At 63.1% G+C, this 20,077-nt stretch overlaps 3 protein-coding genes across 3 annotated transcripts; 2 read left to right on the top strand and 1 right to left on the bottom strand.

The window, feature by feature from the left end:
* Positions 1 to 1,464: 1,464 nt before the first annotated feature.
* On the bottom strand, positions 1,465 to 4,911 carry CIB1 (calcium and integrin binding 1). The gene is made up of 7 exons (XM_072869164.1): positions 4,702 to 4,911; positions 4,502 to 4,536; positions 3,827 to 3,929; positions 3,267 to 3,420; positions 2,868 to 2,986; positions 2,698 to 2,786; positions 1,465 to 2,443 (listed from the first exon to the last, which is right to left on the bottom strand). The coding sequence occupies exons 1-7, from the start codon at positions 4,750 to 4,752 to the stop codon at positions 2,422 to 2,424; spliced, it is 573 nt and encodes a 190-aa protein (XP_072725265.1). The 5' UTR covers positions 4,753 to 4,911; the 3' UTR covers positions 1,465 to 2,421.
* GDPGP1 (GDP-D-glucose phosphorylase 1) lies at positions 4,834 to 6,199 on the top strand. The gene has a single exon (XM_072869160.1). The coding sequence runs from the start codon at positions 4,908 to 4,910 to the stop codon at positions 6,009 to 6,011; it is 1,104 nt and encodes a 367-aa protein (XP_072725261.1). The 5' UTR covers positions 4,834 to 4,907; the 3' UTR covers positions 6,012 to 6,199.
* A 2,163-nt stretch (positions 6,200 to 8,362) lies between these two features.
* Positions 8,363 to 20,074, top strand: LOC140655526 (tubulin polyglutamylase TTLL13-like). The gene is made up of 15 exons (XM_072870201.1): positions 8,363 to 8,481; positions 9,027 to 9,157; positions 10,881 to 11,037; positions 11,325 to 11,468; positions 12,587 to 12,672; positions 12,814 to 13,039; positions 13,577 to 13,761; positions 14,744 to 14,932; positions 15,377 to 15,564; positions 15,897 to 16,090; positions 17,748 to 18,171; positions 18,860 to 19,057; positions 19,363 to 19,504; positions 19,581 to 19,679; positions 19,769 to 20,074. The coding sequence occupies exons 1-15, from the start codon at positions 8,389 to 8,391 to the stop codon at positions 20,058 to 20,060; spliced, it is 2,748 nt and encodes a 915-aa protein (XP_072726302.1). The 5' UTR covers positions 8,363 to 8,388; the 3' UTR covers positions 20,061 to 20,074.
* Positions 20,075 to 20,077: the final 3 nt, after the last annotated feature.

Genomic DNA, 20,077 nt, shown 5'->3' with positions numbered 1-20,077 from the left:
CTGGGGGCAAAACCTGCCCGTGTCTGGCTGCTCCTCACCCAGGTGGGGACAGACGGACGGATGGGGCAGGAGGGTCACGCAGCGGGTCCCCGTGCCCCGCTGTCAGGGTGCCGTGCATCCACGGCCGCGAGCTCGGGCAGCGCTCGGCTGTTTTGGGGCGGTGCGTGCTGCGTGCTGCGGCGGGCAGTCTGGTGGGGGCAGAGCGGAGTGGCCCCTGCAGTGGGGGCTGCAGAGCGATGGGGTGATGCTGTCCCAGCACTGCGAGAAGCGGAGGAAGGCAGAGATGGTGATGACCAAGAGGAAGAAAAGTGGGTGCCTGGGCTGGGAGTGGGGCAGCCTCCGGCAGAAGGGCTGTGGCAGCCCCCTTCCCCAGGACCACGGTGGTGTGCTGCATGTGGGACCCCACTGACAGCCCAGGGACCAGGCAGGTCCTTGTCCCCGTCCTGCGCAGCTGCAGCAGACCCCAGCCTCCTTGCCAGCAGGACCCAACTCTGTGACGGCCGACGGCCGGGACCGGGACCCACGGTGCAGCGCTGCTCGGGACCCCTCGCGTCTGGGAAGCGCCGGCAGCGCGAGCACGGGGCTGGGGGAAGCGGTGAGCTCCACGTTGAGCTGGCGTGTCAGGGCAGGCTTCCCCCCGGGGACCAGCGCTGCCTCGCTCCCGGCTGGACCAGCACACCAAACTTCCTGCCCAGCCTGTTCTGGGACATCAAAAAAGCCACCGGAGGCGTTGGCTGGTGCTGTGCCAGCAGACGCAGCCCCCGGGGCCGCAGCGGTGCAGGCCAGGGCGGGCAGATACCATCGGCACTGCAGGGCACTGAGCTGGAAGGGCCAGCACCACCGGGAGCGAGGAGCCAGTACGTGAGAAACGGCCGCGTCGGCGCCCTGAGACAGCCGTCGGCCGCTCCACCCCGCTGCAGGTGCTCCCGCGGGGCGAGCCGGACCCCAGGCCCAGGCACCGCGCCGGCCCGGCACGTGGTACCGCAGCCCCGACATCGCCTTGCAGAGCGGCTCCGGCAAGGAGGCTGGCCGGCGCGGTGGGAGCGCTGCCGGGGGTGGCCGGGGGCTCACTGTGAAGCACAGGCAGGGCCGATGCCTGCGGCTGGCAGCGGGCCAGGGCAAAGCCTGATGGATGAACAGGCACAAAGGGCTGCGGCGCTGCCCGCAGCAAAGGTAGCTGCTCGCCTGCCCTGGATTTCCCTTTGTGCCTCATGCTCGAGAGCCGAGCTCTTTGTGCTGCTGAGAACAATCCCCGGTTTTGGAGGAGGGAGGTGGCCCGCAGAAAGGGCTGTCACCGAGCAGGACGTGGGACCCGTCCCCTGGAGCTGCGGCTGGCGCGCAGGCAGAGGGGCCTGGCAGGAGGCTGCGTCCCCAGCACCCCTCATGGCACCGGTCCCGCAGCGCTGCCGGAGCAGCCCCCTCCGCCGTCCCCACGGCCAGACAAAGGCAGCACAGAGCGGAGGGTGAAACCAGAGCCCTTTATTTGTGTCCTCGCAGGAGCAGAGGGAGGAAGAGGCCAGGGCGGGCAGAGCAGCTGCTGAGCTGGAGCCAGAGGAGGGGGCAGAGGAAAAGAAAAGGAAAAGGAGAGCAGGCCCCGAGCGCGGTCAGTGCCGAGGCAGCACGGGGCGAGCCCGGCTGTGCCTCGCTGGTCGGGTGAGGAAGGAGTTCTGTGTCCTGTGCAGCCGTGGCGGGAGAGCTCTGCTGCCGGGATGGCACATCGAGAGTGCCACTTGGGTTATTGCTTAGAGAAGTGGATCCACGTTTGGGTTATTGCTTAGAGAAACGGATCCACGTTTGGGTTATTGCTTACAGAAACGGATCCACGTTTGGGTTATTGCTTACAGAAACGGATCCACGTTTGGGTTATTGCTTACAGAAACGGATCCACGTTTGGGTTATTGCTTACAGAAACGGATCCACGTTTGGGTTATTGCTTACAGAAACGGATCCACGTTGCAGCAGGGAGGCCCCTGGGCAGACGGGAGAGCCGGGCAGGGCTTGGCGGGGGGAGGCAGCTCCCTGCCTGCCAGCGGAAGGCACGAATTGGTACTGGGGGCAGAGAGGGGCTGTGCTCGGTGCAGTGTGGCCGCCAGCCAGGAGCACCTCTGTGTGCCTCCCCCCACCCACAGAGCTGCCCTTGGTTTGCATAAGGAATTAAAATCCGATCCTGGGAGAGCAGAGCGGCTGCAGGCAAGGCAGCTTCCCAGGGCCCCACCTCTGCAGGCTGCAGCCGCCTGCCATCTCGCCTGCAGGGCGTGAAAGGAGAGCAGGAGGGCGTCCTGCCTAAGGCACCGTGCGGCCCCGCCGGGCTGCTGGGGAGCGGGAGCCTCTGCCCCTCTGCTCAGTAAAAGAGGAAACGTCTGAGACCACGAAGAGCTGCAACAGCCGGAGGAGCAGTTCTGCTGGAGAGCCACGGGGCTCTCACAGGACAATCTTGAAGGAGCTGCAAGAGACACGACAGGTTCTGCGCCTCCTCGCTGGGTCACATGCAAACCCAGTGCTACCCTGTGCGGGAGAGGCTCTCTGCAGAGCTAGCAGGGGATGCAGTTCCCTCTGCTGTTACGGGAGACCTCGTACAGGGTAGCCTTGCCTTCCTGCCACCGAGAGCTCTGCCCCAATGCCAGCGCAGCCGTCGGGGTGGGCGAACCCCCCAGACACGCCCCCCGGGACAAGCTGTGCCCCTGGAGACCACCGTACCTGGCGAAGTCCGGGGAGCGGGAGACGATGTGCTGGAACTCGGAGAGGTTGATGGTGCCATCCTTGTCGATGTCAGACTCCTCCAGGATCTAGAGGGGAGGGAAGGCGAGCGGTGAGCTCTGCGTGGCTGGGACCGTGCAGCGGCCCGTGCCCAGCCTGACGGTCCTCACGTTTTGGATGAGCTGCTCCATCTCCGCGTTGCTCAACCGGGACTCCTCGCCTTGCCCCGTCAGACAGTTCACCAGTTTCTCCAGGTCCTTTCTGTCCAGAGTCCCATCGTCATCAAAGTCTTTGGGGAGAGGAAAGTTACGTTTCGGCAGGGCTGCAGCAACCCGAGTCACGAGCACCCGCGCTTGGCAAGCCTAGCAGCCCGAGGACATGGCAGGCTCCACGCGGCACCTCTCTGTGCACGTTATCGTGCCAAACCAGCAGTTCCCACGGGGAGTTCCTAAAGCCACTATCCCCGTGGGTGCTCTGAGGGCACTGCCAGCCCTCCTGGACACGGATTCGCCCCTGCCCCACCCTGAGGTGCGGGGACCCCAGGACACGGCATCCGCCCCCAGCCTTACCAAAGATGCGGAAGGCGTAGTGGGATTTGATGTCTGAGGTAGCGGAGTCGCTGAAGACGCTCAGCATATCGAGGAAGTCTTCAAAGGACATGCTGTCGTCCCCATCGTCCGAGGTGGAGAACACCCGGCAGATCCGGTGCTGGAAGGGGTTTGCCTGCCAAGACAGGACCGGTCAGGGCAGCACTGGGCTGCGCTGGGCCGGCTCCCTCGCGGCAGACACTGGCCGCAGGCTGGTGCCAACCCCACACACGAGCGGGTACCCCGCTCTGCTGCCAGTCCGTCGCACGTGGTGCGACCGTGCCTGTCCTGTGCCTCCCCGGGACAGCAGCCCTGCGCAGCAGGGCTCTCCGGGATCCTCTGTGGCACGGCGGGGACGAGGAAGCTGTTTGTTGGCGCAGCTGACGCAGTAAGTGAACAGCTTCCCCAGGTGACTGCCGGAGCAGCCCGCCGAGGGCAGAGCACCGGCACTGTCAGGGCCGCAGCGGGTAAACAGGGCCCTGCCCAAACACGCCCAGACCCAGGGAGCAGCGGCGAGCCCTGCTGCCTGCCAGGCACCGTACCCGCAGCTCAGGCAGCGTCAGGATCCGGCTCTTGGGAACCCGCGCGGAGCAGGCGTTCTCCCTCTCCTCCTTTGGCAGCAGTTCGCTGAACCTCTTGTAGGCACTTGAAGAGGCAAGAACAAGAGACGCTCTGTGGCGTGAGCGGCGCGGGAGGCGGCCCTCTGGGCACGGGCAGCGCAGGCAGCTCTTCCCAGCGCTGCACGGAGGCGGACGGCCCGTTTCCCACAGCTCCCCGCCAGCTGCGGCCCGGGGCGGGAGCGTGCCGGCCCGGGTGGTCCCGCAGCGAGGGGAGAGGAGCCGGCCCCGCTGCTGCCCCGCCGGCCGGCTGGGACTCCAGAGGGGGAAAGAGCCGCCTCCGGGCCAGCACCCCGCTCCGCAGGGCGTCACCGGCCCGCGCCCCTGCCACCGGCAGCACCCGCAGACCTTCGCACCCCGAAGCCCCGCCGGCTGGCGAAGGCCCGGCCTGGATCGGCACCTCCCGTCTCCTACTCGGCGTCGAGCGGCTCCCCAGCAGAAGGGAAGCCCCGCAGCGGGGCCGGGGCCTCCAGGCCCCAGGGCGGGGGCAAACCCCTCGCGGGGAGCGGGCCGGCCCCAGAGGTGCGCGGGGCCCGGGGCCGGCACCCCCATCCCGGCAGGGCCCGGTGCCCCCGCTCCCCGCTCCCCGCCGGTACTTACAGCAGGATCTCCTGCTTGCTCAGGAACGTCAGCTCCTGCGGGGAGAGCGCAGGTCGGCGCCGGGGCCCCCAGCGGCCGGGGCACCCCAGCTGCGGGGGCCCTTGGCCTCGGGGCACCGCCCGTCCCCCCCACCACCACCCGCGGGACTCCCCCGCTCCCGTCCCGCTCCCGGTCCCGGTCCCGTCCCGGTCCCCCCGCACCTGGTACTCGCCCAGCGCTTCCCGCGGCAGCAGGCTGGCCGAGCCCCCCATGGCGGCCCGCGCCGCTTCCGCCTCGCACGTCACTCTGCCGCTCCCATGGCAACGCCCCGCCCCGGGGCGGGCCCGCCCCGCCCACCGCGCCAGCAGCCCGCCCCGCCCTCGGCACGCGCCCGGCGGGCAGCGGGGCCGGGGAGCGCCCCGGCGGGATGGCGGCGGCGGCGGCGGCGGGCGAGGGGCCGGGCGAGCCCAGCCCCGAGGACTTCGTCTACGGGGAGGAGGACTTCGTCCTGCAGGGAGCCGGCTGGGGGGGCGAGCCGGGCTCCGCGCCCTCCCGCTTCGACCGGGCGCTGCTGGCGGGCTGGAGCGACAGGATGGAGCGGGGCTTGTTCCGGTACCGGCTGGGGCCGCTGCCCACCCGCGTCCTGCCCGGCCCCATGCGCCTGGTGGCCCAGCTCAACGTCCAGCGCGGCACCGAGCGCCGCCCGCCGCAGGCCGTCCGCAGCCTCCGGCAGCCCTTCGACCCCCGGGCCTTCAACTTCACCCGGCTCCGCCCCGGCGAGGTGCTGCTCCGCCTGCGCAGGGCGGGCGGCGGCGGCGGCCCCGCGCCCCCCGACCCGCTCCTGGTGGCCATCAACGCCAGCCCGCTGGAGCGCGGCCACGTCCTGCTGCTGCCGGAGCCGGCGCGGGGGCTGCCGCAGGCGCTCACCGCCCCGCTGCTGCGCGGCGGGCTGGAGGCGGCGCTGCTCAGCGCCCACCCGGGCTTCCGCGTGGGCTTCAACGGCCTGGGGGGCTGCGCCTCCGTCAACCACCTCCACCTGCACGCCTTCTACCTGGGCCGCCCGCTGCTGGTGGAGTCGGCGCCCGCCCGGCCCCTCCGCCCGCCCGGCGGCCTCAGCTTCCTGCCGGGCGTCCCGGCGCCCGCCTTCCTCTTCTACGCCGCCGGCCCCGCCGGCCTGGAGGCGCTGGCCCGGGACGTCTGCCGGGCGGCGGAGCACCTGGCCGACGCCGGCCTGGCCTACAACGTCTTCGCCACGCGGGGCGACCCGCCCGGGGGGGCCGGGGCCGGGGCCGGCGGCGGGCGGGGGCTGCGGGTGCTGCTGTGGGCGCGCAGGCCCACGTTCGGCGCCAAGGCAAGCGCGGCCTTCAACGTGGCGCTCTGCGAGCTGGCCGGGTACCTGCCGCTGCCGGCGGCGCCGCTCTTCCGGGAGATCACCGAGGCCGAGGCCCTGCGCGCCATCCGTGAGCACCTCCTGCCGGAGCCGGAGCTGCTGCGCCTCGGCGAGGACCTGGCGCAGCTCCTGGCGGCCTGACCGGGACCGGGGCCGGGGCCGGGGCCGGGCCGTTCCCCCGCGCCGGGCCCGGCGTGCCTGCCTCCGCGCCGCGACCGGCGCCGTCCGCCAGGGGGCGCTGCGCGGCGGCGGGCCCGCCGGAGGGGTGCGAGGCCTCCGGCCACGTGACCGCCTGGGGCCGCTCTGGCTGGCGGCGCCGGGGTCTCGATGGCCGGGGGGGGGGGCGTGGCCCCGCCCCGCCCGGCGGGTGCGGCCCGTCGCCATGGGAACGGGGCGGCCCCCGGCAGCGGCGCGATGGAGGCGGGCGGCGGCGGGGGGGGGGCGCCGGGCCCAGGACCCCCCCCGGGCGGGGAGGAGGCCGCCGCGGCGCCCCCGGGCCGGTCCCCTGCCCCCGGCGGCCCCCCCGGCCCCGAGCCGCGGAGGAGGCGGAGGAAGCGCAGGCGAGTGCGGGGCGGGAGGAGGCCGCCGCCGCCCGGCAGGGCCCGGCCGTGCCCGCGCGCTCCCGGGGCGTTGTGCCCGTGTCCCGCCGGGGGGTCCGTCCGCCTGTCCGTCCGCCTGTAGTTAGCGGCGGGCGGCGCCTGCCCCATAAACGCCCCCGGCCGTACACACCGCCTGGCTCCTGCTCGTTCCCGGGGCACGGCGGCAGAGCCCGGGGCTGCGGGAGCGAGGGCCCAGCCCCGCACATCACCGAGGGGCGATGCTCGGCCGGGCCCCTCGGGTCCTCAGCCCCGGAGAGGCTTTCCAGGGACTTCCTGAGTCGGAAAATAAATGCTCTTTGCCCTACGTTGTCCCAGTAATCCCAACGTGACGCGTCCAAGGAGGGACCCGTGTGCTCCGGACCCCCCTGCCACGTTGCCTCACGGCTTGCTGAGCCCGCGTCGGCTCCAGATCAGATCTGCCCGTTCGCTCCGTGGAGCGCGAGTCCTGGGCGTGCGGGCAGGAGCGCGGTGTCTCCCTGCCGCCCGCCCGTGCCCGGGACGGGGCCCCGGTTCCTCGCTGAGCGGCTGTTCTGTTGTCTCTTTCAATTCCAGTGTTCCCTCCATCAATCTGACCAGCTGCAAGTACGAGAGCGGTAAGTCCGACATGCTTCGGGGTGGCCCTTTGGATCAGCCCACCGACGGCAAGCTCTTGGGGTGCCCGCTCAGCCAGGGAGGAGCGCTGGTACCGAATTTCCCCCGCGCAGTCGCTTTTGGTTTATGTATTTATTGGTCGCAAGCGACTTGGGCCCCTGTGAAAAGTACAGAGTTTTTCACACTTCGAGCTGAGGTGCAAGAGACACAAGAGGTGCAACACAAAATGAGAGACACAAAATGTGCACCACAAAATGGGCACAGCAGTGCAGGCCCTCGCCCCCCCCCCGCCCCCCCTGCATTTGCCGTACATCCGCCAAAACCAGTGAGAAGGGCCTAGGCAGGGGCAGTTACGATGCAAGACTGGTGCTTGTGCTTGAGGAAATGAGGTGAGCGCTCTCAACTGTTTAACATAAAGCCGGTGATGGAACGGGCAGGGTCGGTACCCAGAACCTCTCCCGCTGCCGTCCATCTCCAGTGACGTGCTCCAGGGAGCTGGTTCCTTCTCCTGTCTTGCCCTTCTTTGCTCCCACAAGCTAAGTCGTAAAAGAACAGACCCCCAGCTTTTGATGGATGTCATTAGCCAATTTGCTAACGACTATTCTAGCAGTGCAACCGCATTTGCGTTGTCTCAGGTCGCATCCTGGTCAGCTGCGTGAGAACAGTTTTTACGCAGAGGGACAGGCGCTGCGTGTTTTGCCTAGGGCCGCGCTCGGGCAGTTTGGTGACGGGAGGTGGACGGGGACCCGCAGCAGGAGGTGGTGTCGCAGCCCGGGCACCGCAGGAACCAGAACCGTTTCGCAACGGTTCCTGGCGTGCGTTGACCTTCATCGCCTCCCCAACCCTGTGAGAGGCCACATCCAGAACCAGCACTAACATGAACCATCCCAGCAGCGACCTTCTGCGCCAGAGCTGGTGCGTTCTGCTGCCAAATAGCTTTTGATTTCAAAGAGGAAACTCATACCTTCAGAAGACTTGTATCTGCCCGTGTGGTGTCAGACCCACAGCGGATTCAAGCCTGCTGTAGTTCTGGAGGTGCCCTGGCACCCCAAGGCACGTGGACTTACGGGGCTGGTAGCTCCCAGTACACCTGTAGCCAGGGGCTGGGCTGAGTTTAGCCGGGTAAAGCGTGTGTTTCTGACGCCTCCTGAAGGGTCCTGCCAATACCTTGCAGCTCTGAGAGTGGAACTGCAGCCTGGAGAGGTTTGTCCCACACTCCGTCCCTGGTTACTCTGGGGATTTAACAGTCCCTGGAACTTACATCCTCTGCCTGGCCCTTGTCATCTGCTTGCTTTGGTACAGTGCGGCGGGCAGCACGGTGTTGCGGGATGAAAGAAGCGGGAGAAAATGAGGAGTGGACAGTGTATTGGACGGACTACTCGGTCTCTCTGGAGCGCGTCATGGAAATGAAGCGGTTTCAGGTAAATACCCCCATGTAAAGGCTGCCCAGCAGGAAGAGCTCGGGGGCGAGGCTGAGACGGGGGCTGTTAATGGAGCAACGTGTTGCAGAATGAAACAGAAGTGTCCAAACTAGCACCCGTGCCCCCTTCGCGGCATCGGTTCCAGAGGGCGCAGGTTCACAAGCCTTTACTTCTGTTGTGTCTCTGGGACGGTGCCATCAGCAACACTTTGGCAGTTAGTAGTGTGAATTGGAAAGCCGCCAACCCCTTCAATGTAGCATGAAATAAATGGCTCTCGATGACAAACGGCTCCCTTCCTGAAGCTGTGATTTGCTAGGGAGGGAGAGCTTCAGGGCTGAGATGGAACAAGCAGATAAATCACACTGCTGAAGTTCAGATAAAGCAGTTGTAGTGTAATCTTGTCCCTCAGCAGACGTTCAAGGCGACCGCAGGCCCAGCTTCCTGTTCTGCGTGCCGGTTTCTCTGCACGCGGGCTTTCCTCAGGTCTCGAGGAGGATCCCCGCTGTTCCTCTGCTGACTCTGTTTTTCCTCTGCACCTCTTTCAGAAAATCAACCATTTTCCAGGCATGATAGAGATCTGCCGTAAGGACTTGTTGGCTCGCAACCTTAACCGCATGCTCAGGCTCTTCCCCAAGGAGTACAATATATTTCCCCGCACTTGGTGCCTGCCAGCTGAGTGAGTGATACGCATTAATGCAGCTGAGAACAGGGGTGTGAAATCAGGAAGTGGGAGCCTCTATGCTTGACAGCCAGGGCTGGGATGGGGGGGCCTCTCTGAGCTCTCATGTCTTGGTCTGGGCCTTTGTGACCTTCCCTGGAACTGAACGGGGTGTTGAGACCCGTTTCTAGTTTCACACGTCTTTAATTCCTGAATAATAGACCGAATTAGCCCGTGGAATGGCGTCCTCTGCGATGTGCGCCTTGCTGCTGGGCAGACTGCGTGCCGAAGGGCTACATCTGGGGAGGGGGACCCACCCAGAAAGCCAAAGGGCAGTGGGCGAGTGGGAAGTGTAAATCTGTGTTTCAGTGGAAGGTCTCTCTGCAGCTCAGGGTGAACAGGAGAGGCAACTGCAGAGCGGCGTGGCAGGCTCCCTTCCCGCACCGGCTGGGTGGGTGCCCACCGCTCGCCCGGGAAGGGCACGGGACCAGGGCATGAGGCGGTTCCACCCCACCGGCTGCGATGGCTGTCTTCACAGCCCCCTGCACCTCTGCCATCTGCTGCAGGAGAGCACGCTGGTGGTGGAGGATAGTGGGAGAGTGCAGGCTGCTACACTAATACGTATACAGTTAGATGTAAACCATCACCGAATTACTCAAGCTTTGGGGCAGGCGGCCTGGCTTCTCTGATCCCATACAGGCAAGCGATGACAGAAACGTAGCTGAAAGAGACCAAAGAGCACTTGGAGTTTGGGTGGTTGTAAGGAGACAAGACCGCCATTCTTAGACAGATTTTATTCTTACCATTTCCTGAAGACCTCGAAGTAGGGCTCCCGTCACCTGTTCTGTAGCTGAACACTCCTCATGGTTAGAATGATTTTCTTAGTACCTGACCTAAAGCGTCTTTTCTGAAATATCAGCACTTAGTACTTCTCCTGTTTGCGCTGGCCTTGGAGAGCGGTGGTTTGCTGCGTTTTGCTAATAGTGTGTCACGTCCAGGAAGGCTATTGCCACGTGTCCTCTCAGTCTTCCCATTTCTGGAGAAGACGGACCTAGTTCTCTCGTCTTTCCTTCCAGGCTGCATTTCCTGGACTCACATTGCTCTCGGCACTGGTTTTGGGGATTTGTTCTGTTTGCCCCTCTCTTTCCCTAAATGTGGTGCCCGCTAGAGAGACGGTGCTTCTCCATCTACAGCAAAATACCTAACTGGCATGTGGGCTTGACTCTTCAAAGCAGCGTACTCCGACTGGAGCTGCTCTTGAAGATCAGCCATGTAACGTGAGAGGCGCGCTCAGCTCGCGAGCCTCCGTGCCCTGCTTAGAACGCTCTGGCCGTGGCCTCCTGCCTGCTTGCTGATGAGCTGGCGTAAAAGGGCATGTGAAGACTTGTGACCTCCTCCTCCTCCTCTGTAGCCAGGGCTTGTTTATTTTCTCCTGCTCTCTCTGCGGCAGCAGAGCCAAAATCTTACCGGCTCCTGTATGCACAGTGGTGACCACTTCCTACGAACCTCCCGGCAGAGGCGGAGATGTGTGCAAGCGGAGGGTGGAACCAGGAGAGCTTTCTCAGGTCACACAGGGACCAATTTGTAACCCACGTCGATCAGGAATAGGTGTACTATTCCTCTGCTGCAGAAGTTTGGTCTGTACTGGCCCGCAGCACCACAGTTTGAGTACCTAACTGTTATGAGAGAGTTCAGAGACTGTTTTTTTGCACCTTGTAACAGTCACCCCTTCCTTGCACAGCTATGGAGATTTCCAGGCCTACAGACGCGCGAGGAAAAACAGAACATTCATCTGCAAGCCAGACAGCGGCTGCCAAGGGAGAGGTATCTTCATAACACGTAATCCAGAGGAGATCAAGCACGGAGAGCATATGATTTGTCAGCAGTATATCTCAAAGGTAATGGGAGCGATCTTGAAATACAGGTGGAGGATTGCAAGCTCCTCGCTCTCCCAGCATCCTGCATCCTCCTTGAGTCCTTTGCCCTACGCCTTCCTGCATCTGCCAGGGGCACCGGGGTGGCTGCGGCGCAGCAGAGGCACGGCAAAAGCTTGCCTTCCTCCTCGCCGCTGAGCTGCTGAGGAGCGGCACAAGCAGTGCAGATAGAGCAGCCAACCTCAAGGAGTCAGCAGCATGCCTAGCAATGTTTCTTTATCTCATGCTTGCTCCTGCCTTTTTTCTCACAGCCTTTCCTTATTGATGGCTTTAAATTTGACATGCGTATCTATGTGCTGGTCACATCTTGTGACCCACTGAGGATTTTTGTCTACAAGGAGGGTCTGGCCCGGTTTGCCACCATGAGGTACATCGATCCCAGCAGCAGAAACCTGGTAAAAAAGGGAAGTTTCCAAAAAACTTGCATAGTATCTGTAGGTGCTAGTCCCTAATTTGTCCTAGGGGCATTCCAGACCTTGAAAAGACAGGGACTGGTGGGTTTCATGGGACCCAGCTTTCTTCTTTCCTGTTCTCCCCTCCCTCTGTACCTCCTCCTCCTCAAAGGAGGTATTTGAAGACTGTCTGAAGTAGATCTACTCCCAGGCCCCATGTTTGGGCTGTTTACTGGCATTATCACATAATCAGGGAATTGTTTTGCTTGGAAGGAACCTTGGAAGGTCTCGAGTCCAACCTTCTGCTCAAAACTGGGTCAAGAATAAATTCAGATCCGGTTTCTTGGGGTCTCACCCAGTCAGGTGTTGAAAACCTGCAAGGATGGAGACCCCACGGGGTTTCTGGGTAACACTCCTACTGCGTCTTGCCTTTACGAGCATCGTCAAGTCCGCACCATTCCTTGTCTGCCTGTGCTTCAGGCGGAAAAGAGGGACCTGAGGATTATCTGGTGGTACTGGAACAGCCTAGGAGAGACAAGGAGGGGAACTGGGAAAGCGAGGTGCAGAGTATGGCCGTGCCCACCTCCAAGCAGGGGTCTGTAACCTGTAAAATCCCAACAGAAGACGGCCTGTAGTGTTGGATTGCTGTGCTACGGTCACGGGCTGCCCTGGGATACCCTGGGCTTCTGGCTATCTGCCCGCTTGTCCCAGCGCTGCATATGCATATGCCCTCCCCCACTCTGATACGTGCATGTCTTGGAGAGGTCTCCTGCTCTGGGTGAACAAAGGAAGAGGAAGAATCTGCAGAAATTTGCTGCAGCTTCTGTCCTGAGGAGTCCCTTGTTTATCGGTGAGGCCACGGCTGGAATGGCAGTTGTGGAGCCCACTCCTGCGCTCTCCCCCAGAGATAAGGACAGAGGTGCGGAGAGGGCAGAGCTCTGTTAGCTCTCACTTCTGGCTAGAGAGGGAATCACCAGCGTGATTAACTCCTTGCTGCAAGTCACCGCCACAAAGAGACAGAAGTGGGCGAAGTCGGTGGCTAGCTTAGTGCTAATGGGGCTGTTTCTATTTACGCTCTGTGGTTAAGAGTAAGTGAAAGTCTCTTGCGGTTCCTCTCTCAGGATGATACCTGCATGCATTTGACCAATTATGCTATCAACAAACGTAATGAAAACTTCGTCCAGGATGACGCGATGGGCAGTAAGAGGTATTGTCTTGTCCGGGTACCGCAATGCCCTGTGCACGTCCTGCAGGAAAGCTGCATTTGGGACACTGGTCTACTTCCATCTTTCTTGGGGCAAACATGGTATCACAGGTCAGCTCTTATCATCTCCTGTCTTCCACACAGGAAACTGTCCACCCTGAATGCCTGGATGACGGATAACAGCTACAACACAACAAAACTCTGGGAAGATATTGAAGACATTATTATAAAGACTCTTATTTCAGCTCACCCTGTTGTGAAGCACAATTACCAAAGCTGCTTTCCGAACCACACTACTGGCTGTGCCTGCTTTGAGATACTGGGGTTTGATATTTTGCTAGACAGAAGGTTGAAGCCGTGGCTGCTAGAGGTGAGGAAGGAGTCTCCTGCTGTGCTGAAGCAACTCTGGAAGCAGCAGATGGCCGAGAGCTGGCTTGTCTGGGGGAGGCTCCAGAAGAAGGGGCGGTGGGATGAACAGAACTCGTTTGGTGAAAAAGGGCCACCTCATTCACAGAATTAAACAGGCCACGAAGACAAGTAGCCAAGCAACCTGCTGTAGGCTAAGCAGGATCTAAGAGCCTGTTCCCCGTACACCTCTCTAACAGCAGGGAGTTTCCTGACCCTTAGGACTCCTTGACCTGTAACAGCATCCTGAACTTATGATGGCTGCCCCGCACCTGTAGTCCTGCGGGTGTGGGATCTGAATGACCTGCGGCGCGGGTGGGCGTTGCGCTGCAGCAGGACAGAACCAGCCGCTGCGTGCAGCCTCCTGCTTTCTGTCGCTGTTCCAGGGAAGAACATCCATGGAAGCGTGCGGTGGGGCAGACTGGGGCCAGCGAGCTGGCTGCTGGCAGCGCGTTCTGGGGGCTGGGAGTTGCCAGGTTAGATTAGCTGCTTGTTTTGGCAGGTGAATCACTCTCCCAGCTTCACCACGGACTCTCCCCTAGACCGTGAGGTGAAGGATGCTCTTCTCTGTGACACCATCAACCTGATAAACGTGCACGCCTGTGACAAAAGGAAGGTGCTGGAGGAAGACAAGCAGCGGGCAAGGGAACGGCTCCTCCAGGCCCATCAGACTCCCCGCGCATCCAGGTATTGCTCTTCCCCATAGTGCTGCAGGTCCCCAGTGAGAAAAGGTGGGGCGCGGCAGAGCAGGACAGAACCAAGGCCGGCTGTCTCCAAATTAAAGCTCCCAGAGACCGTGGCACTATATAGCCTCTGAGAAGAGATCTCCCAAGCCACCTGCATCCTGCAAGGAAGAGCCGGGGCTCACCTCTGGGTGCTGGGAGGTCTGAGACGCCTGGTGCTCTGGGCCCTGTACAGAGTCATCCCCATCGAGCTGCGCCTGCTTGTCACGTCCTTCAGTGCCCACGGGCAGTGCCAGCATCCCTGGGCGCACTGTGACGCTCGCAGGACAGACTGCAGGACTGCTTCAGGGACCAAGAGCACCCGGGGACACGGGGCCCTTCCCCAGAGCAGGGTTCCTTTCCCAGGGCTGAGGGTTTTTCCCCCTTCTCTGTCTGCGTTGTCCTTTCATGAGGCCACGTTAGGTGAGCCTGCTGCCCGGGCTTTTCCTGCCAGGCAGGGCGAGGCAGGAACTCCCTCCAGCTCCCATCTCAATTAGGAGACCTGAGATAACTCCGGGCTGGAGACGCTGAGCGTGTTAGCTCTGTACTCTGCCTGACCCCGCAGCCTCGGCTGCTCTGAGCTCCCCGCTAGCGAGGAAGGCTCCCAGCAGCATGCAGGTGGTAGATATGCCTTGAACAGGCACATTTTAACTGAACTGAACTTGTAACTGGGTTAGCTGGGTGAAAAGGCTGAGGGGCAGGGTGTGAGCCTGGGCAGCAGGGGAGAGATCTGGAAACTCTACAGGCGCTCTACAGGTAGAGGGTGAAGAACTGTGGCTTGTGCTGGTTCTCTGCAGCGCACCCATGTGAAACAGGCTCCCAAATGGGGAAAGGTGGGGGAAGGTGCTAGCTAGGCCCTTGTCCCTCAGCCAGTACAGCACCTGGAGCCTCCTGCCGCAGCTCTGTACAGCTCTGGAGCCCGGCCTCTGCTTTCTCCCGGTTCGCAGACGTGAGGAGTTGGAGAGCAACCAGGCTGCCTGGCTGTCTCAGGCAGAGAAGTACGAGAACTCGCACCTGGGCGGTTACCGGCGCATTTATCCGGCCTGTGGAACAGAGAAGTATGAGCCATTTTTCAAGCAGAGTGGCTCCCTCTTCCAGGAAACGGTGTCATCCAAAGCACGAGAGGAGTGTGCCAGGTACGCTGCTCCTGCGGAAACCCCCTCCTCACAGGGGTGGCACAGAGAGCCCTTGCTTCTGATCCCTTCTTGGGAGCAACTCTGCTGCTTAACAGATGTAAGTAAGCTGGTGCGAGCTGGAAGGGCAGGAGTCTGCGTGTGCTACATCACCACAGCAAAGCAACTCCTTTCGCATGTCCCCTGGAGGGGCAAATGCAATATTCCATTGACTTTTGGACTCCGGGGGGCACCGTGTCGCACGTGGCAGGCAGAGCCTAATCCAAGGGCATTTCTTACAGCGGGGAGAGGCTCTTTTAAAAGCACTCCTGGCCCAGTTCTGTTACGGTCTATTCACTACACAACTTCTGACTGCAGTAAAATGTCCTCAGATTGAAGGCTTCATAATAGCCTTTTGCTAGTATGGCTCTTATTGAACCAGTGACTAACACTACTGTTCTATGGCAGGCAGCAACTGGAGGAAATTCGCCTGAAAAAAGAGAACTTGGAAGCTGTTACCAGGAAGAAGAAAACGGAGAGGAAAGAAGACCTGCATGGAGAGTCAGCTGGGGACAAATCCCAAATCCGTAATAAAGCCCCAGCTCCTACAACCCGCCTCACCTATAGAAGCACCAGGACGTGGGATAGAAAGGTACCTTGCTCTTGCCAGTGGTTGTCCGTGGGGCTCTCAAAGGCAATAACGTGGCTCTGGGAACAGTGCTGGGCCGCGGGTGTCTCCCAGGGAACAGAACTATGAGGTTTGATTCCTCTTCATGAAGTCCGGAGAGCTGACAGCTTGTGCTGGGAGGTACTTGCAAGCACCAGTGTTGTCCCTTCCCTGGTGTGGCTCCCACCGGGATCTTTGTCCTGCTCTGCCCCAAAGTCTGTAATTCTCCTTAGGGCTCGGAGCAGCCTGTGGCTTTGTCTCTCTTGCACATTACTACAGCTTCAACTTTGCTGTAACTCAGGTCTTTCTTTCCTAAGGTACAGCGCATGCAGTACGACTCTATGCAACCCCAGGATATTGTGGAAGATGAGGAGAAGAAGAGAGTAAATGCTCTTCTGCAGCGTGAGAACCTTATCCGAGGCCTGGGCATCATAGATCAGCTCTCCCAGCTGCTCCCCACAGCCGACAGAGCAGCCGACACGCAGAGATCCTGCACCGTTACCTCCAAGGGCCAGGTAACTGAAGATTGCCCAGATCCATCCTGCAAGGCCGGCAGAGGAGACAGCCCCTCACGGGAGGATCGTGAGGAATGAATCACGGGCGTTGAGCATCCCTGGTGTGGCTCAGTTAAAGGAGATCCAATGTAGCGTCTGGGTCCGTGGTTTTCATACAGTTACTGACTTTGTCCCTCTCCAAACGGGCGTGCTGGGGCTGTGCCCGTCGGCTGCACAGAGCCCCTGAGCACCCTTCCCCAGAAGATCCCTCTCCCCGGTATTCCAAAGAACAGACCACAAGGATATCGCCTTTTGGACACCGCTGTCCCCAGCACGCCGCTTAGCGTGAGCTGCTGCTTCAGGGCAGTGTGATTCTCCTAGCTGAATAAAATTAATTCCTTGGTAGGCTAGGAGCACTAACGTGCTAGGAGCGTGGTAAAGGAGCGCACACAGCAAAGAGGGGCTGATGGGAAGCGTAGGGATGTCTAAAAAAACACCAAAAAAAGTCTTTAGGTGAATTCTGCACTGCAAACAATGCCTCTCCCTAAGCATCTTGCCTTCCGTTACACCATTCCCCACCCAGGGAAGGCGATGAGTCCACCACACGCGCTCTGACACCGTTACTGCATGTGCCTAAAACCCCGTAGGGCTCAGCCCTCGTTCTGGGGCTCCCCCTTCAGAGTCATCCTCGCTCTGCAAGAGCACGCTACAGCGTAAACCCTCGGCGATGCTGCTGCCACGTCCCAGACTGTCCCGAGGTGCGCAGCTGAAGAAAGCTGAGGTTCACGGAGGATTGCACCAGGGGAACCGGGTTTGGACCTAGAGTTAAAGGAGATCTGCGTGGCTCTCTCAGACTGAGCCTTGGCTACCACGCCGATTCCCAAACCAGGCTACCGGTGCTGCTGGTCTAAAACCAGACGCGGAGGAAGCCTGCAGTCCGTCGTCTGTGGGCTCCGTTCGGCCACAAGGGCTGTTCCGGAGCCCCGACGGTGGCTATCCCCTGCTGTGTCGGGGAAGGGCTAGTTCTGGACCTGCAATTAATGAAAACCTGAGCAAGGTCCATTGCCCTCCAGTGGCACCATCTGCTTCCAGAAGGGCCTCCTGCTCCTGGCTGGAAGGGTGACGCACCTCAGAAGGATGCTGGCAAACTCAGGGCACCAGAGCTGCAGGAATTATTCAGGGCCAAAGAGTCTTCTAGTACCTTACAAGAAATTGGAAGTAGTCCATTTAATTTAACAAAAGTCTAAGATGGGATTTGATCTGTAAGAACGGATGGTAGCTGCCTTGTCCTCTACCAGACAAAGCAGAACAGAACCTGAAACCACAAACTCCGCCTAAGATCTGGGTAATTTTATCAACAGCGAAGGATTACCTGGGGGTGGGTCAGATCCTTCATCGCTGGAGGCTTCCCAGCCCGCTCTGGCATGTCTTTCCACAAACCCTGCTCCAGCTCAGCCCAGTGTTCTGGGCAGAGGACGGGAGTCTCGGCACTGCTGCAGGCAGATCAGGCAGGCAGCTGCCGTGACCCCTTAGATGATCAGAATCTGGGACAGTGCCTGGGGAGAACGCGCAGGGCGATGCTTTAGCGAGCGCCTGTAGAGGGCTAGAGAAGACTTTTCCTTCCCGTCTCCTGCCAAGGCCTCCGGAGCTAAGCTGCGGCTGCTTTCTTTCCTTCCAGCCACAGTTCCTCTGGGACGCGCTCGGGGGCCAGGAGGCCCACCGCTTAATGACGCTCATCCCTCGCCCGCTCCTGGGAGGTCTGGTCCGGCCTTTGGGACGGCGGTTCGTACGCAACCCCAGAGCCGATGCTGAGCTGCCAGCCGGCCCGGGCTCCGATCCTGCCACCGCGGGCACCCTCTTGGTTCGAGGCCAGAGCATCCCTTACCATGAGCAGCGCAAGACGCGGCAGGGCCTCCGGGCGCAGGACGCGGGCTGGCTGCGCGGCCAGGCAGCAGGGATGGCAGTGGTTCCCCAGCCCCTCACCGAACCCGAGGGGCTGCAGGTGAGAGGCCAGCAGCTCCCTGGTGCTGGAAACAAGGCTGAAGGCCGTGAGTACGGATTACCTTCCTTTGGCTCTGAGCGTCTGCATCGTGGAGGCTCAGGTCAGTGAGCTGGAGCCGTGGGCAGACGGCTGGGAGCTGTGGATGTTCCTGGGCTTGCTGGGGTGGAAGGAGCGGGTGGGCTGGATGGAGCTCAGAGTCCCTGGGGTGCTGGGACCCTGTGGAGGGGACGCTGCGCTCTACTCTGGGAACTGGTGACTGCTGGAAGTCTCTGCCCGAGGCTGGTAGCGTCCTGTTTGCAGGGGCAAGGAAGAAAGTGGGTGGTTTTCCAGGACCAAGGGTTGACGTGCTGGGGTGGGGGAGCACGAGAAGCCCAGAAGTACTTGAGAGTAGGGTCAGAAGCGCAGCGAATGGGGCGGCCAAAGGCGCACCTTAGCTGTGCGAAGTACGGAGGAGACGCTCGGTGACGCAGCGTGGCCCCCAGCCCCTTCCCAGGCCTGGCTCCCGCCACGCTGCTGCCTGCTGCCCACGGCCCCTCCTGCCAGCCCTGCCCTCCGAGCTACACCCACTCCCACCACCCACACCTTCACCCAGCCCTGCCCGCCCTCCCCGGCTCCCCCACCATCGGCTCTGCCCGTTTGCGGCCGCAGGGGCAGGGAGGAGCGGGCACAGAGCGGGGTCCGCCGGGGCGCCGCAGGGCCGAGCACCATCCCGGAGGGCAGCAGCGGGCTGCTGACCCGCAGAGCTGCCGGCGTCTGCCCGCGCCCCACGTCTGGCTGGGCTCTTCCAGGGGGAGCTGGCAGGCCGTCCTTCCGCGCAAGCAGCTGTCACCCGGGGTCCCCAGCCAGCGCGGGCAAGGCCACAGGCGATGGCGTCTCCAGCCCTGCCGCGGTCCAGGAGCTCTCCATCGCCTCCGCCGCCCACGTGCAGCACATGGGTGCCTCGCACCGCGCCGGCGCCTCGCACGCCCGCAGCGTGAAAAGCCCAGGTAAGGCGGTGGAGGGGACGCCCACGCTCGCCTCGCCTCCCCGGGGGTGCTCGCCGAAGATCCTCGGCCGCTGGACGGGGAGCGTTGCCCCGGCCAGGCCCGGGGCCGGCTGCTGCACCCCCTGACTGGAGTCTGGGCCCCCGCGCGGGTCCGGTGCCCCCCCCCTCGGCACGGCCGCCCCGCCGCGGGCAGCCTCACCTCTGCCGGGCCGCGGGCTGCTCGGCCCCTCGGGACCCCCGGGCCGAGACCCCTCCGGGCCCCCCGCGCCGCCCCCGCCGGGGCCGCCCCGCCGCCGGCCCCGCCCGGTTCCCGGTTCCCGGCCATGGCGGCGCTGCTGCGGCGCGGGCTGCGGGCGGCCGCGCTCCTGGCCGGGACCCCGCGGCGGGCGGCGGCGGCGTGGCCCGGGGACCCGGACCCGCCGGACCCGGCGCTGGAGGAGGCCGAGAGGTGCGGGGCGGCGGGGCCGGGGCCGGGGCCGGGGGCCGGGGGCCGGGGCCGGGCCGCTCACGTCTCTCCCCCGCAGGGCGCGGCGGCGGCGGCGGCGGCGGCTGCAGCGGGAGCTGGGCGGGGGGCGCGGTGCCCCCGAGCGCACCCTGACCTGGCAGGCGATGGAGCAGATGCGGTGAGCGGCGGGGCCGGGCGGGGCGGGCGGGGGCCGGGAAGGGCCGTGCCCCGGTGACCGTGCCCCGGTGACCGTGCCCGTGCCCGCAGGTTCCTGCGGCAGGAGCTGCCCGAGGAGTGGCCGCCGGAGCGCCTGGCCCAGGGCTTCGGCGTCAGCCCCGACGTGGTGCGGCGGGTGCTGCGGGGCCGGGGCTGCCCCCCGCCGCGCCGCCGCCTGCGGCAGGACGAGAGGGCGCTGAGCGCCGCACCGGCACCGGCACCGGCACCGGGACAGGCTCCGGCCGCCGGCCGCGAGGTGCGCGCTCCCGACGGCACGCTGCTGTACCGGCTGCCGTACCGGCTGCCGCGGGGTCGGGGCGGGCCGGGGCCCGGCGCACAATAAACGGCTGGAAGGGACCC

The sequence above is a fragment of the Ciconia boyciana genome, chromosome 8 (genome assembly GCF_034638445.1).
Source record: "Ciconia boyciana chromosome 8, ASM3463844v1, whole genome shotgun sequence".
Taxonomy (NCBI): Eukaryota; Metazoa; Chordata; class Aves; order Ciconiiformes; family Ciconiidae; genus Ciconia; species Ciconia boyciana.
This window is presented reverse-complemented; position numbering and strand designations above follow the sequence as displayed.

Bases quoted from the DNA above. Each gene is read 5' to 3' on its own strand.
- CIB1 (XM_072869164.1), bottom strand. From the start codon at position 4,752: ATGGGGGGCTCGGCCAGCCTGCTGCCGCGGGAAGCGCTGGGCGAGTAC. The intron at 2,987-3,266 runs GTAAGGCTGGGG...CTCTCCCCAAAG, and splicing joins CTACGCCTTCCGCATCTTTG to ACTTTGATGACGATGGGACT. The intron at 2,787-2,867 runs GTGAGGACCGTC...CCTCCCCTCTAG, and splicing joins TGGAGCAGCTCATCCAAAAC to ATCCTGGAGGAGTCTGACAT.
- GDPGP1 (XM_072869160.1), top strand. From the start codon at position 4,908: ATGGCGGCGGCGGCGGCGGCGGGCGAGGGGCCGGGCGAGCCCAGCCCC.
- LOC140655526 (XM_072870201.1), top strand. From the start codon at position 8,389: ATGAAAGAAGCGGGAGAAAATGAGGAGTGGACAGTGTATTGGACGGAC. The intron at 8,482-9,026 runs GTAAATACCCCC...CACCTCTTTCAG, and splicing joins TGGAAATGAAGCGGTTTCAG to AAAATCAACCATTTTCCAGG. The intron at 19,505-19,580 runs GTGCGGGGCGGC...TCTCCCCCGCAG, and splicing joins GCGCTGGAGGAGGCCGAGAG to GGCGCGGCGGCGGCGGCGGC.